We start from the raw sequence: 15378 nt of genomic DNA on the forward strand, positions 1-15378 counted from the left end.
TTATCTAAAGCAATTCATGTAACAAATCATCTTTCAAATTTTTAGAAATGAAAATATATCATCCACTTAAGTGACAATGGCAAATGCACTTCTTATTGAGTTTGAATGCAAAAAGATAAAATCTATAATTAGAAAGTTGGCCATGCACTAGAAAATGAAAACAATTGGACTCAGAATTGAATAACTCAAAATTTGACAATTACAGAAAGCTATATAATAATGAAGGTAAATTGGCTGTGCCACAATTATTCTGCCTTATTTGATAACATGCCTATTTCAGTAAACTATGTAGTCACAATCAGATTTTACTTACTTATGAGGAGCAAGCTCTCTAATTTCTGTGATTTCATTTCATTACAATTTATGAATGAAAGTTATGTTGGCACCTTGTTATGGGTAGTTCACCAATATGTCTTTCACATTTTTGAATTCTAAGATATAGGAATGTATCCTATATCCCAACCTAAAGTTTTCTAAACTTATGACATCAAAATGGTGTTCATATTTATTGTTTGACACATACACTATAGAAGTTACGTTTTAAATCCCTCAAATTCAGGTAAATACAGAATTATTAATCATAGGTTCCCATTACTATTTAATCAGCTAGAAAAACATCAGTTGGAGCATAAGGGAGTTTGACTAAATGGCTCTAAAATTTAAAAAAAAATAAATTTTTTCAACTTGTAGCAAACCTTAAGTATATTTATAGCAGTCATATTTTCTTTTCTCGTTATGAACAATATAAACACATATTTGAAAGCTTTGTGTCTCAATCTCTTGTGGTCAGAGAATGAACTGTTCCATCTATGGAACCTATGATTAATTCATTGTCATGATAATTATTAATATTTTTCATTTAATCACATATTTTCTCAAATATTTAATATATATAAAGTTTATATGTGTGTGCATATATATATTACTTAAGACTGCTATAATATTTTAGAGATTTAATTATGAATTATCCTTATGTTTAACCTTTACCCCCATCACTTTAAAAAAAACCTTCCAAAGGTGATGTTCATGGTCAGACTAGGCACAGAGTTGTGAAGCTAAATGACTTGAGAATCAAAGTAGGAAAGTCACAGTGGATGAATAAAACACTATGATAAACTACTTGTCAATCAGAAAAATGACAGAAACTTTATGGAAATAAAAAAAAAGTATTTTGTAGTATCTCAGTATTTCCATGACACATTAAGACATATATTAAGACATATTTTTCACTTTTATAAAATAGTTTTGAAACTTCAAAGAAAAATGTAGTTTGGGTCAGTAGATTTAGTGACAGAGAAAGTATGCTAGAGTCCTGGGGACCACAGTTAATCGAATCAGCCTATCTACCAGTGCCAAGCCATCACTTCAGAGACTCGAATAATAGGTAATATTTGCTCAATCAATTAATCAAAAGACCTAGTTCACATTTTAGGAGATGCTCAGATGACGAAGCATCACTCTAAAAGATATAAAGAGAGCTAATTTCCTTTTTGAGGAAACTGACAGGAGTTCTCAATAAAGAACAGGGCTTGGCTAGAAGACATATCCAGGAAAAAGGTCAGTACTCTCCTCATTGATAGGGAACAGACCAGCTAGTAACAAGGACCAATAACTTGGTTTCTCTAACTTAAGCTTTATTTTCAAAGCAGTTCCCACGTAAGTGTCACCTGTAGCTAGTTTTCAGATATGTACATGAGGGTAGTTTTTGCAAGTAATGGTCACTGTTATCATAATGAAAAGTCTGAAACAATCTTGGGGAAAGAAAACTGTGGAAAGAATGGGCCCAGAAACAGTGTCATCCAAGTAAAAACAGGGAAAAACCACAGAGATCTGTATGTAGCTGCAGAGAGCTGGTAGCCATGGTCAATGACTAAGAAACAGACGCAACTTCACTCAGTAAATTCTAACTCTTGTTTCTTATGTTGATTTTCTTCAACTGCGATGTCTCTTCTGAACCTCATCACCAGCTGGAAATGGTGGTATAGCCCTGCAATTCTAAGCTCAGAGGTTTGAGGCATGAGCATAACACATTTAGTTCACCAAGGCTGCACAGTGAGCTCAAAGCTAGCCTGGGAAATTCCATGAGACCCTGTCTCAAAATATTTTTTTTCTTACCAAAGGGCAAGGCATACAGTTAAGTTGTAGGGTTCCTGCTAGCATAGGTCAATTCTGAATACACAATGAAAATAAATCAACAAACCCAATTAATTTATTTTCCTTTCACAGAACACACAAGAATCTTATTTACAGCAGCCAAAATTTATGGAGCAATTCTTTACTTATGTTCCATAGGGACAAAGGCTCCATTTTCTGTTCAGCTCAACAATAACTATTGGTCAAATATATTAGACAAATGAAAAACTTCCAAGTGAATAAAACCCTGTTTGTTTATTAGTATTTGCCTGGGCAACTGTCTATATAAAAAATGGAATGTAGTCTGGAGGGTAGCTCGATCAGAGAAGACTTGAGTGGCACACACAAGGGCCCACCCTAAAGCAATAAAAAGGACAAGCATTCGTAGTACTGTAGGCTTGTGATCCCAGCACATGGGATATGAGGAAGGTGTACATGAGCTTTAGGTCAGTGTGTGTACCATGGCAAGAGGCTGTCAATTTTCTCTTTAAATAAATATGAAGTCATAAAAGGCCATGAAGTGATAAAAATATTTTAATGAAAAGGTCCTGCAGAAATCTGGGGTCAGTTGTGAACAGCTTACTGTCTATAGGCTTGTTCTGTTATATAAGAGGACACTCTTCATCCACCTTCATGATGCAGGGACTCGTGTTCTCTGAGGTAGCTAATCTTCAGAACCATAGTCCCTCATAGAGACCAAGGCAGGTCCTACTTGTTTCAGGGTGAGGATCCAGTGACACCTATCAGATTATTGATAATTGTCCTTCCATTCCATTTTGAGGACATAATGCCAGAAGACAACCTCCTACTCCAACTGAGACACAAAAGGGCTGTGATTTGGAGCCTCTCTCTAACACGTGTTGGAGCTTGCCTCCACTCTGATGGATGGAACTTGTATTTCTCTTCTGCGCATAATCAGCTTCCATGTGTGATACATAATCTTAGGGCCCAGTGTCCCTAGATATTCTATAGCACAAAAATAGAATTCCAAAGGTCTCTTGAAAAACCAGGGTTTTTATGATGTTAAATATCTACCTGTATTGTATCTAACATTAGTTGCTTGGAATTTGATTTTTAGTTTCAGTGACAGTCAGATCTCACCATGTACAATCTACCCTAATAATCAAGTGACAGAAGGCGGCTATAAACTTAATTCCTAAAACTAAAATTATAAAAAGTTGTTTTCATGCCTCTAAAATAAATTTTACTCTATATATTTGACTTTCAAACCTCAGTTAAATAAAAATTGTAACTTGTTTGAAGCATTTTACAATCAAAATTCCTTATACATAGGTTTCTATGTCAAGTTCGTTTGATGTTGTGTTCTCCATAAAATAAAATTAGTAGCACTTAATGAAAACTATGATGTTTCCAGCCTCCGTATATTGCAGCTATATAGCATATGGCTACATAACACTGCCACATGGGAAATCTAGGGCCTGCCATCCTGTAAGTACCTCTTTCAGTGCAGTAACCATTTTCATATGAATGTAGGTAGAGTGTTTGTCCCAATCTGGACCAAACTCCTAAACAGCAAAAGCACTGTGTCTTTGTATAATTCCAACCATAATTTCCAGATGTCCCTACAGGGCCTTGAATCTGGACTCAAGACACTGAAAAGTATAAATCAAAGCTCTTTAGACTGCTGAAGTGGGTAAGGTCCTGAAAAACTGTACTTGAGATCTTAAAAATATAAGCCCACTGAAACAAGGCAGCTTGTCTTTTGTAATGTATCTACGAAGACGCATAATTCTTACACATAAAACCACTGAAAGGCAAAATTCACATTTTATAAAATTAACTTTTCATTCAACATAAAAATATTATTGCCAGATTTTAAATACCTTCTGTAAAGTCTTCCAAGGGCCATGCTGAAGAATGGCAGATGTATCCAAAGGAGGCATTGTATCTGCTGGACACTTCACAAGTCTCTTTCTCTTAACGATTTTCTTGAATTGATTTTGTTCGAAGATTTCAGACCAAGGTTTAAATGATTTCATCCAAGCTAATCTCCTTTCCTCAACTGAAGATAAAATGGCTATCTGTGGCTCAGAGCAGACCAGAACACCGCTGTTTTCAGCCTTAGTTTGCTTCCATTGCTCGGGAACGTCTTTAATCTCAGCTTTAGGAGGGTCCCCTTCTTCAGTGTCCAAGGGGCTATTAGCACTGTGACTGCCAGCCTCTACAGTGGGAGCCGGTTTGCTTGAGACAGAGCTCTGCTGGTTTGTCTTGTCTTCTGTATGCACCAGGGCATCTGAGGTAATGACGACAGAATCGCCAGTCAGCACATTATCTATTAAGATTTCCTCAACTCTTCTTGATTTTAAATCAATTTCTTTGTCTTCTAGCATCACATTTCTTTCTATAGGTTCTGGATTTTTTAATAATAGTGATAGTGGGTCTTTTTGCATGGGAATATTTGAAGAATAATTCTCCTCTTGCACTGATCCATCTTGCTCTGTGGTGTCTGTTTTTTCTATCTTTTCAGCCAATCTCTCTTGATTATCTCTTATGATTTCCTGTCCTCCATTATTGACCCCTTCACTCATTTCTTGTATGTGTTCAGACATTATTTGGGTTTCTTGTCTCACACTCTCCTTTGTGGCATGCTCCACATTTTCCTTATTTTGAGTTTGAGGCTTTAGTTCTTGTTCCTGGCACTGTGCATTGACGTTTTCCTTCAGGTCTGAGTTTTTCAATTCATTTTTTTGGTCTATGTTTTCCAAGTTAATTTCTTGGTTAGCCAATTTTTCTGAACATTGTTTCTTTGGTAAGTTCTCACTTTTTTCATTCATTTTTAATTTTGGTACATTGCCATTTTTTTCAATCATTTTTAATTTTGATAAGTTTTCCTTTATTTTTAATTTTGGTAAGTTTTCATTAATTTTTAATTTTGGTAAGTTTTCATTAATTTTTAATTTTGGTAAGTTTTCATTAATTTTTTCTTTTGGTAACTTTTCATTCTTTTCATTTGTTTTTAATTCTGTCAAAATTCCCTGACTTGGTTTCAATGTTACTCCTATTGATTCTGTCAACGCAAGCTCTTTATGCACATTTTCTCTCTTGGTTGACTGCTGAACCAGACAAACATCTTCATGCTCCTTTGAGTTGGTGTTCACTAATTCATCGGCTATAGCATCCTTATCCTTTGATATATTTGTGACAGCTAGCTGCTTGGTATGACTGCCCTCCTTCTTTAAAGCACAGGTAGCCACTGTCAGATGGTGGGCATCTTCCCTTGGTCTCATTTTGTCCTTGTTTCGTTGTTCCTCTCTCTTTTGTCTCAGGATGTTCTTTTTCTCTTCGTATTCCCTTTCCCGCCTCCGTCTTTCCTCGAGCATCTTCTTCTTTCTCTCCTCCTCAATCCTCCGCCCCTCTTCAATTCTTCTTCTTCTCTCTTCCTCCTTCTGTCGGATCTTTGCTTCCTTCTCTTTCCACTCCCGTTCTTTCCTTTTCTTATTTTCTATTTGCTCTCTTATGATTGGGCTATATTTTCGGTAAGTTACAAATGCTCTATATTTGGCTTGAATTTTTACAGCTGCATTATACTGCAATTTTAGCAACCGTGCTTTTTCTTTTTCCCGTAGCTCCCTTAATCGTGTTCTCTCCTCCTCCATTTGCAAATGCAAGTTTCTAATGAGTTCCTGAAACCAAGTAAGAGAAATAGTAATGAGCGTCAGCTGAACTGGCAATTTTGTAAGTAGATTAAAAGTAACACAAAATCTAAATCCAGAGTCAAATTGCTATAAAGCTCATTGAGAAAAAAGTCACTTATTTTATAGGAAGCTAGATTTTTTTAATAGATGGACAATTGGGTCAGATTGGGAAGTTGATAATACTCTTTTAAAGTATGAGCCAATGAGTTAACAAGTAAGGTATTGTCTGCAGGTAGAAAGCATTTGATATCAAGACGATAGAGGAAACACAAAGGAAGAAACAAGCCAAAGTCCATGGGACTCAACTTCCTGACATGGACGATGTAATAATGAAAACTAAAACAAAAGTAAAAAGACACAAGTAATTCAGCAAATTTTAAAGAATATTAGCAGGTAGGGCAAGTCAACAAGTAGAAGGAATAAACATTACATACTGGATTAAGTCCTCAACATAAAGATAAGCCTTATGAATAATATATACAGTAGAATGATTTTTCACTCAAAAAGAGAAATCAGGAAAAATGAAAAAGGAATGGCTGGGTGGCTGATGGTCTAAAGAAAAACATTTTTAAAAGCCTTTATTTAGTTCAAATCAATATATATATATATATATATATATATATATATATATATATACATGCACATAAACACAAAATAAAGGAATAAGAAGGATAAACACAAGAGACTTACATATGATCAGTAGGCATCCCAGAATAAAGATCTGAGAATAACTGAAGGGCTAAAACTATTATAAATTATTTTTGTATACAAATACAAATATACAATTTCTTGTATACTAATACACATACAGTCATAGGAAAATCAGAAGAGTTAACTTTACAGCCTATCTCTCAACACACACATGACACATTTACACAGATACCCAAAGTACAGAAATATCTATGCAAGCATGTACTCTTTTTTTTTTCATTTTTAATCACTTAGCAAAATGTTTGACATATAGTTAAAAAAGACTAAATCTTTAGAGGCCAATATATAGTGTGAAAAATCTTAAAGCTTCAAAAGAATATCTGGGTTATCCATAAAATTTGCAATCACTAAAATAAATAAATATGCAATCTAATCATATCTCTGAATTGTCAGGAGTCAGAAGAAATTGGTCTGGATGTTAGGCTCAAAGTAAAAACTAAAATATTTTTTGCTTGGTAAAAATTGGAAGAATTTCCTATTCAAATCTTATTTTTATGATCCAAAAATATATAGCAGTAAATGTCAAATGAACACAAAACAGAGAGAGACCCAGGAACTAAAGAAAACTAAGGAGAAATGAAGTCATGGAGTCACTCAATTGCTACTTTTCTTCTTTCTTAATATTACTTTAATGGATCCATCTTATCAAACATTTGGATGGCATGTCACTTATATTTATGTATTTTCCTCTTTTCACTCAAAGGATTTTTCTATTTACATGTCTAGTGATTTTTGCATTTAAATACATATAATATAAACCTTCCTTTGCAGGAGTGTATAAAGTGAAGACTCAAAATAAAAAATACAAAGAAAGGAAGCCATGAGCAGTAGGATAACATTACTTTATTCAGTATTGGAGATTTAAATGAAAATTTTATCTATTTTATATTGTAAATGTTTAAGTAAGGTTATATAAAATTATGGGAACCAACAAAAAATAAACTGAAATATTTGTGATAACTATATTACCTTAAGTTCAAAATCCTTTGATACACTCAAACAATTGTGTCAAGATACAGTAATGTTTCTTCAAATCTTCAAATATTATGGAATGTTCAAATGGAAAACAACAATATATGAAGGCAAAACAACAAATACATACCTCATGCTGTCTATATTTTTCTTTCCATATTTTCTCTTCTTGATGAAGTTCATCATTCATTTTATCCTGATTTTGCTGAATGTAGAATAACATCAGAGTATTATTATATTCAACCATCAAGAAATATGTTAATTATATCTGATTCTTTCAACATATTTATTAACAAGGATTAAATGTGAAAATCTCCTTGCATCATCAGTTATTAATAATGAAAACTTAAAACGACTAAATACCTCTTAATGATACAAAGAAATGCTGAAGGCATCACTTTTCCTGATAAACCTGTACTACAGACCACAAAACTATAGTAATAAAAATAGCATGGTAATATATATATATATATATATATATATATATATATATAGAGAGAGAGAGAGAGAGAGAGAGAGAGAGATACCTAGAGATATAAAGGTAATAAAGGTATATGTGGTGTAGGAGAAAGGTGAACACCAACCCAAATACAAAGCCTACAATGGCAACCTGTAGCAAGATAAGCAGGTACAACAGTGGCACAAGGCTTATTGGAGTAACCAATCAATATCTGATTTATGCTAAAGTTCACTCCATTAGACAAAACCCCTACTCGATGCTGCTTGGGAGGCCAAAAACTTGGGCTTAGATTCGTCAGGAACCTAGAAGAAATCAAACAATGCTGTATTGCTGAAGGAATATAGTGATAAAATGACTCCTAACCATGTTTAGACACACCCAACAATTAGAAAAACAAATTGAACAGTCTACAGTGAATAAACTTAGCTAAAGTTAGGGGCAGGGCAGAGAATGTCACTTAAATTACTGAACTACTTCAACTTAATATGTCTTTTAGAATGTGTCATTATGGCAGTCATTGCAAAGAATACATTATATACTCAAAAGATCTGTCTTTTCCTGTCATTCAAAATCTATGGAAAATAATTAGATTATGTTGCAAATTTCAGATTATGTAGGATATTCCTTGAAATTCTATAAACCCCAGTGGTTTCCAAGATTAAAATTTCACATTTGAAATTCTAATGGATCATGATCAGGCATTTCCTCATCAAGAGCGATTAAAAGCCACATAGTAACTTCTTCCATTGATATCACAGCCAGACATCAGTACCTTTCAGAGGTACCTATGCTCTTAGGAAGAGTTGAAAGATACCATACCTTCTGAAGGGTTTCTAATTTTTCCTTTTCAACTTCAAACTGTTTTATCCAGCAATGTCTCTTTTCATCATCTTCTCGAAATTTCTGTTTGTCTATATCACTCTGAGCTTTGAGTGTTTCTTTATCTTTTTTTTCGAGTTCTTTTTGTTTGTCCTGCCAAGCTTCGAAAGACTTTCTACATCTTTCTTCTACTTCAAAGTATCCAAAACTCAAATCAGCATCATCTGCATTCATTCAGAGAAACATAAGTACTCTTCTTGATATTAACTTATCATACTGATTTATTTTACTATATAATTTACACTGTAAAAGCATATTACCAAAGTAAATACATTTTAAAATGTAAATAGATATCAACTGTGATACTTTGCATATTCATGATTTCAACTGTTTACACATGGAAATTCCATTACTGTCAATAAGGAAGTCCAATAACTTTTAAAAAATATTCCCTAAAATTTAAAATAATGCTGCATTTATCTGTGCCTGTGAATATGGAGTTAAGTGACAGAGTTAAGAGATATTGTTCAGGATTGTTTTGGTTAATGGTCTTTGGAGTATTACATTGAAATTTTTATGAGAATAATAGTGAATCTGTTAATTGATTATGGCCATTTACATAAAGTTAATGCTACCTACTATGTACATGGTTTCTTCTTCAATTTCTTTCATCAGTGTTTTTCTTTTTAGAATTTCGCATGTGTATTTAAAGTTGTCATTGTATGGTATGCTGACTTATTTTATGTCAACTTAATACAAGCTAAAGTCATCTGAGAGGAAGAAACCTTAATTAGGAAAATGTCCCCATAAGACCATAAGATTAAGCTGTGGACAAGCCTGTAAGGTGTGTGTGTGTGTGTGTGTGTGTGTGTGTGTGTGTATATATATATATATATATATATATATATATATATATATAGTAATTAGCGGTGTTGATATGGGAAGACACAGCCCATTTTGAGTGGGGTCACCCCTATAGTTCTGGAATCTTTAAGAAAGCATGAAGAGGAAGGTATGGGAAAACATGCCAGTAAGAAGCATCTTCATGGCCTCTGCATCAGCTCCTGACTCTAGTTTTCTACCATGTCTGAATTCCTGTCCTGACTTCTTCCAGTGAGAAACGTGATTAGAAAGAATAGACCAAATAAATCCTTTCCTCCCCAACTTGAATTTTGTCATGGTGTTTCATCTTAACAGTAGAAACTTGAACTAAGACATGTGGTGAATGAGATGGTTTCCTTCATTTCTTTCTTAGTTTGTCTGTCTTAGTATCTGGGAAGGATGCTAATTTGAGTAGGTTAATTTCATAAAATTTCATATTTTGTTAAATATGTTTGTTACCTCTAAAAGATTTCTGGTGCATTCTTTAGGGGCCACTCATATAGAATCATGTATTCTGCAAGTAGAGGTATTTTGACTTATTCTTTTCATACTTATATCTATTTGATTTTCTTTGATTGATCTAGCTAGGACATCAAGAACTATATATTAAAAGGGTGTTCAACAGAGATAATTTGACTTCTTATGATCTTAATGGGAATGTCTAAATTTTTCAACATATAACATGATTATGACTATCAGTTTGTAATAGGCAGCCTTTATTATGCTGAGACAAATTCCTTCCATCACAAGTCTCAAAGATATATTTATTATGATGGGATGCTGGAGTCATTTGAAGATCCTTTCAGCATCAATTAAAATAATGATATAATTTCCATCCTTGAGTTGATTTATGCACTGGTACGTATATCGAATTACACGTGTTGAAATATCCTAGTCTACCTGGAATGAAGCCAACTTGATGGCAAATGACTTTTTAAAACTAACTAAAAGTTTCATATCATTTTCATCCTTACCCATCTCCCTTCCAACTAACCCCATGCTTTTTTGGTGTGTTAGCGAACTCAACTTGAAAAAAAATTATTGAAAAATAATGATTTTAAAATTTTAAAAATATTGTAATTGTGTGTTTACAAGTGCCATAAAGAAAAAATTTCAATGCCCTTTGATACACAACATATTTTTTTTAATATAACTGGGAATATTGCCCACCTGGTAAAATATAATTATCCATGGATGTGTCAAGAGGAACAGTCTCAGGAACAGAAACAGGCCTGGCAGAATCAGTTAGACTTCTCATAAATTCTTCCTTTTCTATTACAGATAATATCTAAGAGGTTAAAATGGTGTCTTTATTATTTAATTATTAAAGAAAGACAAAATAAAATAAAACCATGATTTTAATATTTCTAAATATTCATAATGAGAATTTTATATACTGTAAATCCTTTCAAATACATTGCTAATTATTTTTATAAGTATATTTTATTCTCATAAACTTGCTTCCTGATGGATTTCTATCTTTTATATCTACGGTGATTGTTCATGTACATAGGCTATTAATATATTCAGTATAATAAAAAGAGAACTATTATTTACTTAAATGTGAATTGTGCACATAGTTTTGACTAAGTATCAGATAATTATATATTCAATGTACTTCAAAATAAGCAGGATGTCTTCAATGAGGAAAAAAAATTCAAAATTGGTACTTCAAATCTGAGGGTTAATATAAAGGATGCAAAATGTTTTTCAAGCTGTGCTCCAATTCTTACAAAGTAGGAACAAAACTAGATAAAATAGACCAATATTATAACTGAATCTAAGAAGAAAATCTGTCAAAGACATTCTTTATTACATATTTTGGGGATTTCAACCTGTAAAATGTGAGACTTGACTTTGATATTTCCAGAAATTTTATTCTGTGTTTTTTCCAAAAAGTAATACAAAATATTCCACTTTTCTATATTCTCTGAAGTATTTAAAATAATGTTGTTAAAGTACTTTTTTCACAAGAAAAACAATCAGCACTATAATATAGTCATTTTCTTGCTCCAAAAAATGATAAATGCAAGATTAATATTTTACTGTTCTGTGTATATGAACATTTATTTCTCAAATACTTATATTAAATCACTACCTTAATGACTGAAATTTGTGTAGTTTTATATAATATGCCAAAGGATACCATGAAATCAAAGACTATTTGCTTAAAATCATCTAATTGAAGCTAATAAGCTAACTTTCACTGTAGAAAAACAACAAATTCCTAAGTGTAATGTATTTTCATTTGGATGTCAAACGCATACTTTCATTAACTGCTCAGAATCTGCTTTTGATTCAGCTGGTGATCCAGTCCTCAAATGCATACGACTGTTAGAAACTGTACCACAACCACAACCTAGAAAAAGAAAAAAATAATTCTAATTTCAAATATTAGAATATATGTCAAAACCTCCAAACTTTTAATTATCCTTTATCTTCATTTCTATCAACATACTTCACCAGTAACAGTAACTCCACAGAATAGAGAATAATTATTAAAAAGTTGTAAGAAATTTATCATTATTTTAAAATAAAAGCAATCGTCTAAAGCACTCTATCTTGTTACCATTGTTCACATTCTAGAATGAGTTTTATTTTCTATGCATATAGAATCATTCTTGCTTGATAATGTGTGAATCAATTCCTGAAAAGACATGGATAAGCAAACCTCTACTCAACTGAGATAGGTAAGTAACCTCACCAAAAAGAAACTACATAAATCTTGATAAACCAACAGGATCATTGAGGTTATTTACATGAATATGGGTAAGTGGTTTCTTACAAAAACAGGAATGATGCAAAAACAGTTCTGTCAACACGGTTCACACCAGCATCACTGATCACCCACACAGTTCACACCAGCATCACTGATCATCACCACAGTTCACACCAGCATCATTGCGTCCACACCACAATCACTGATCATCAGCACAGTTCACACCAGGATCACTGATCATCAACACAGTTCTCACCAGCATCATTGAGTTCACACCACCATCACTGATCATTCACACAGTTCACACCAGCATCACTGAGTTCACACCACAATCACTGATCATCAGCACAGTTCACACCACCACCACTGATCATCCACACAGTTCACACCAGCATCATTGAGTTCACACCACCATCACTGATCATCAGCACAGTTCACACCACAATCACTGATCATCAACACAGTTCACTCCAGTATTACTGATAGCTTAAGAAAACTGGAAGCCTGGATTCCACTGTCTGATTTACAATGGGCTCTAATGCTTGGAGAGTGTCTCTTGGAAGCAACTCAGTTGGTCTCCACCTCTCTGAAGAAGCTTATTGCTCTCTCCATCTCCCAGGCAGTTATGATGACCTGGAGCCTTTTCTAGACAGAGACTCCACTAGGCAGGAAGGTTCACCTTAGGATGTCTCTAAGCAGTTTTGAGTTTATGTAAGTTTAAGGAATAAGGGACATAGTGTTTCTGAAATTTTCGAAGCTTTGCAGATGGTCAGTTTCTGAGTCCTAGGGAGCCCCTTTTTAGACATTTTGAGTCCTTTTGAACTTCCCACAGGATGGAATATTTCACATCCTTGAGTACTGAGGAGCATCCCTCCAAAACGGAGTGTTTTATTTCAAAGGAAATTGCATACATACATTATATACAATGACACATTGATCAGGAATATATCAAAGCTCAATGCTACTTGCTGGAAACTAGCAATAGAATCTTCTATAATATAATGAAAACATTTTACTACACATGCTAATTTAAAAGTTTCAAATTACCATGATGAATGATATTAATTTATTTTATGAGATTTAATTGAATTTTATTTTCTTCTAATTGTAGCTTCAAATGTAATTACACCTGATTTCTTTATTCAATTAATGTATCAAATTTTGTCAGTGTTTTCTAATAGCAAACCACCCTTACAGGGAACTATTCCCATTTACTTTACCAAATACATTTTTCTTCCTTGATATTTACTCACAATCTTTATTACATTTATTAAAATGTAATAATTGGAAAGAAAATAATACCATTAACCATATTCTTTTATCATTAACTTTTTGTGCATGATTCAAATCATTTTTTTTGTCTTCATAAAACTCCATGTATAAAGACAAGCAGGCTCAGTTTCCATTTATTGACCAAGATTGTGATAAGGAGCTTCAGGATAAGACTCTACAAGATAAAACAGGTGTGCTAGCATTGACTCTGCACTTCCTAATCCTAGCGAGCAACAATTTCTGCAGCAGTGCAGTTTTGTAATGGGCAGAGTTAACCTTGGGTTTTCATCGTACAGCCTATCCTTTCAGTCTTAGCAAGAATAATGCTACTGATTGGAATAGCTGGTTCTCAAAGATGGTTCTTCAAAAGAACAACTCGCCTTGATGTATACGTTCTGTGTACTCATTGAAGACGTCGGTGTCTTCTAAGTCCTGAAGAAAGAGAGTCTCTGCAGTTTTACTCTTGTTCTTAATGACATTGATACAGTGAAGAACTGACTCTGGCAATTCAACTAAATCCTGAAATTTGAGTAACAAAAGTATAAGAAAGATTACCAAAAATATATGTCAAATATCACATCATTCATTTTACACCAAAAACTTTAGCAAACTATGCAAATAGGTAAAAGTGCCTCTATATAATGGGTCTATTTCAGAAAAACATATTTGATTTAATATTTCTTTCAATTTCCAGGCAGTTATGTGTTCCTAGAAAATTCTAAGACAAGTGGAGAAGGTTATCAAGTTATTTTCTTTTTTATTAGAGGTATTATGTTTCCAATATCAGTTCTTGATATTTCATTGATACATCACAAATATTTATTATGAAATATAAATCAAACTTTGAAATATTTTAAAAAATATAATATTACCTAGTACATTATGTAAGTGCTTAATATGAAATTATCAAATACAGTTGCATTTATGTAACATTACAGAACATCTATCAAAATACTTATGTAAATAAATTTTCAAATTTTCTAAATACCCAAATAGATTGATAATATTATCCTACAAATTAAGTTCATTCCTATGTAAATACCAGTTAGACAGTATACTACAAAATATACTCATAAAAGTATTCCACACATTTAAATATATTTCAATAACAATTCCAAAACTATCAATAAATCTCTACATTAGTAGAAAACCTTCCTTAAGGAAGATAAACCACAGTGTGACTGAGTGATTGGATCTATATAGATATCTGGATACAGAAAATCACATGCTTAATATCATGGGACCAAACAAAGCTTTCTCTCATATTGGGTTTTCATGAGTTAAACAAAAAGCATTTTGGCTTTGTTATAACCAATGAAATGCATTGTTAAGTTTTAACAATTAAGAACAAGTTCATGCACTTAACTTTCCTCTTTCAGCTACAGAAACACACACTAAAATGTATGACATAATACTAAACTAGTCTTGAAAAAAAGTATCCACTCTCCTCCTATGTTCTCTGTCCTTTATTCAATCCTTTGTGATTGCTTCTGCCTGGTGACAAAGTGTTTTGAACACAAATAATACCAGTATTTATCATTGTACATTCTGTAAAAGATAATTTTAAATCCTTGATTCTTTCATTTTGAGTTAATATTATAATTTATTTCCTTGTAATAATATTTGAATTCTACAAATAATTTTATGGTATCTGAAGCCAGAGTGTTACCTGAAAGGTTTATTTTGCCTTTGTGTATGAAGCAAAAAAATATTTAAAAAAATTGTTTTAGGTATATAATATTCTAGCATTTTTC

At 32.9% G+C, this 15378-nt stretch overlaps 1 protein-coding gene across 1 annotated transcript in view; it reads right to left on the minus strand.

The window, feature by feature from the left end:
• Lrriq1 (leucine rich repeats and IQ motif containing 1) overlaps positions 1-15378 on the minus strand; it is a 123819-nt gene that overhangs the window by 103650 nt on the left and 4791 nt on the right. Inside the window, exons 4-10 of the mRNA XM_057757912.1 lie at positions 14017-14143; positions 11901-11992; positions 10804-10921; positions 8752-8975; positions 7603-7677; positions 5068-5777; positions 3978-4914 (exon numbers count right to left, since the gene is read on the minus strand). Coding sequence (XP_057613895.1) covers positions 3978-4914; positions 5068-5777; positions 7603-7677; positions 8752-8975; positions 10804-10921; positions 11901-11992; positions 14017-14143 — 2283 coding nt within the window. The remainder of the gene's footprint in view (positions 1-3977; positions 4915-5067; positions 5778-7602; positions 7678-8751; positions 8976-10803; positions 10922-11900; positions 11993-14016; positions 14144-15378) is intronic.

The sequence above is a fragment of the Chionomys nivalis genome, chromosome 25 (genome assembly GCF_950005125.1).
Source record: "Chionomys nivalis chromosome 25, mChiNiv1.1, whole genome shotgun sequence".
Classification (NCBI taxonomy): domain Eukaryota; kingdom Metazoa; phylum Chordata; class Mammalia; order Rodentia; family Cricetidae; genus Chionomys; species Chionomys nivalis.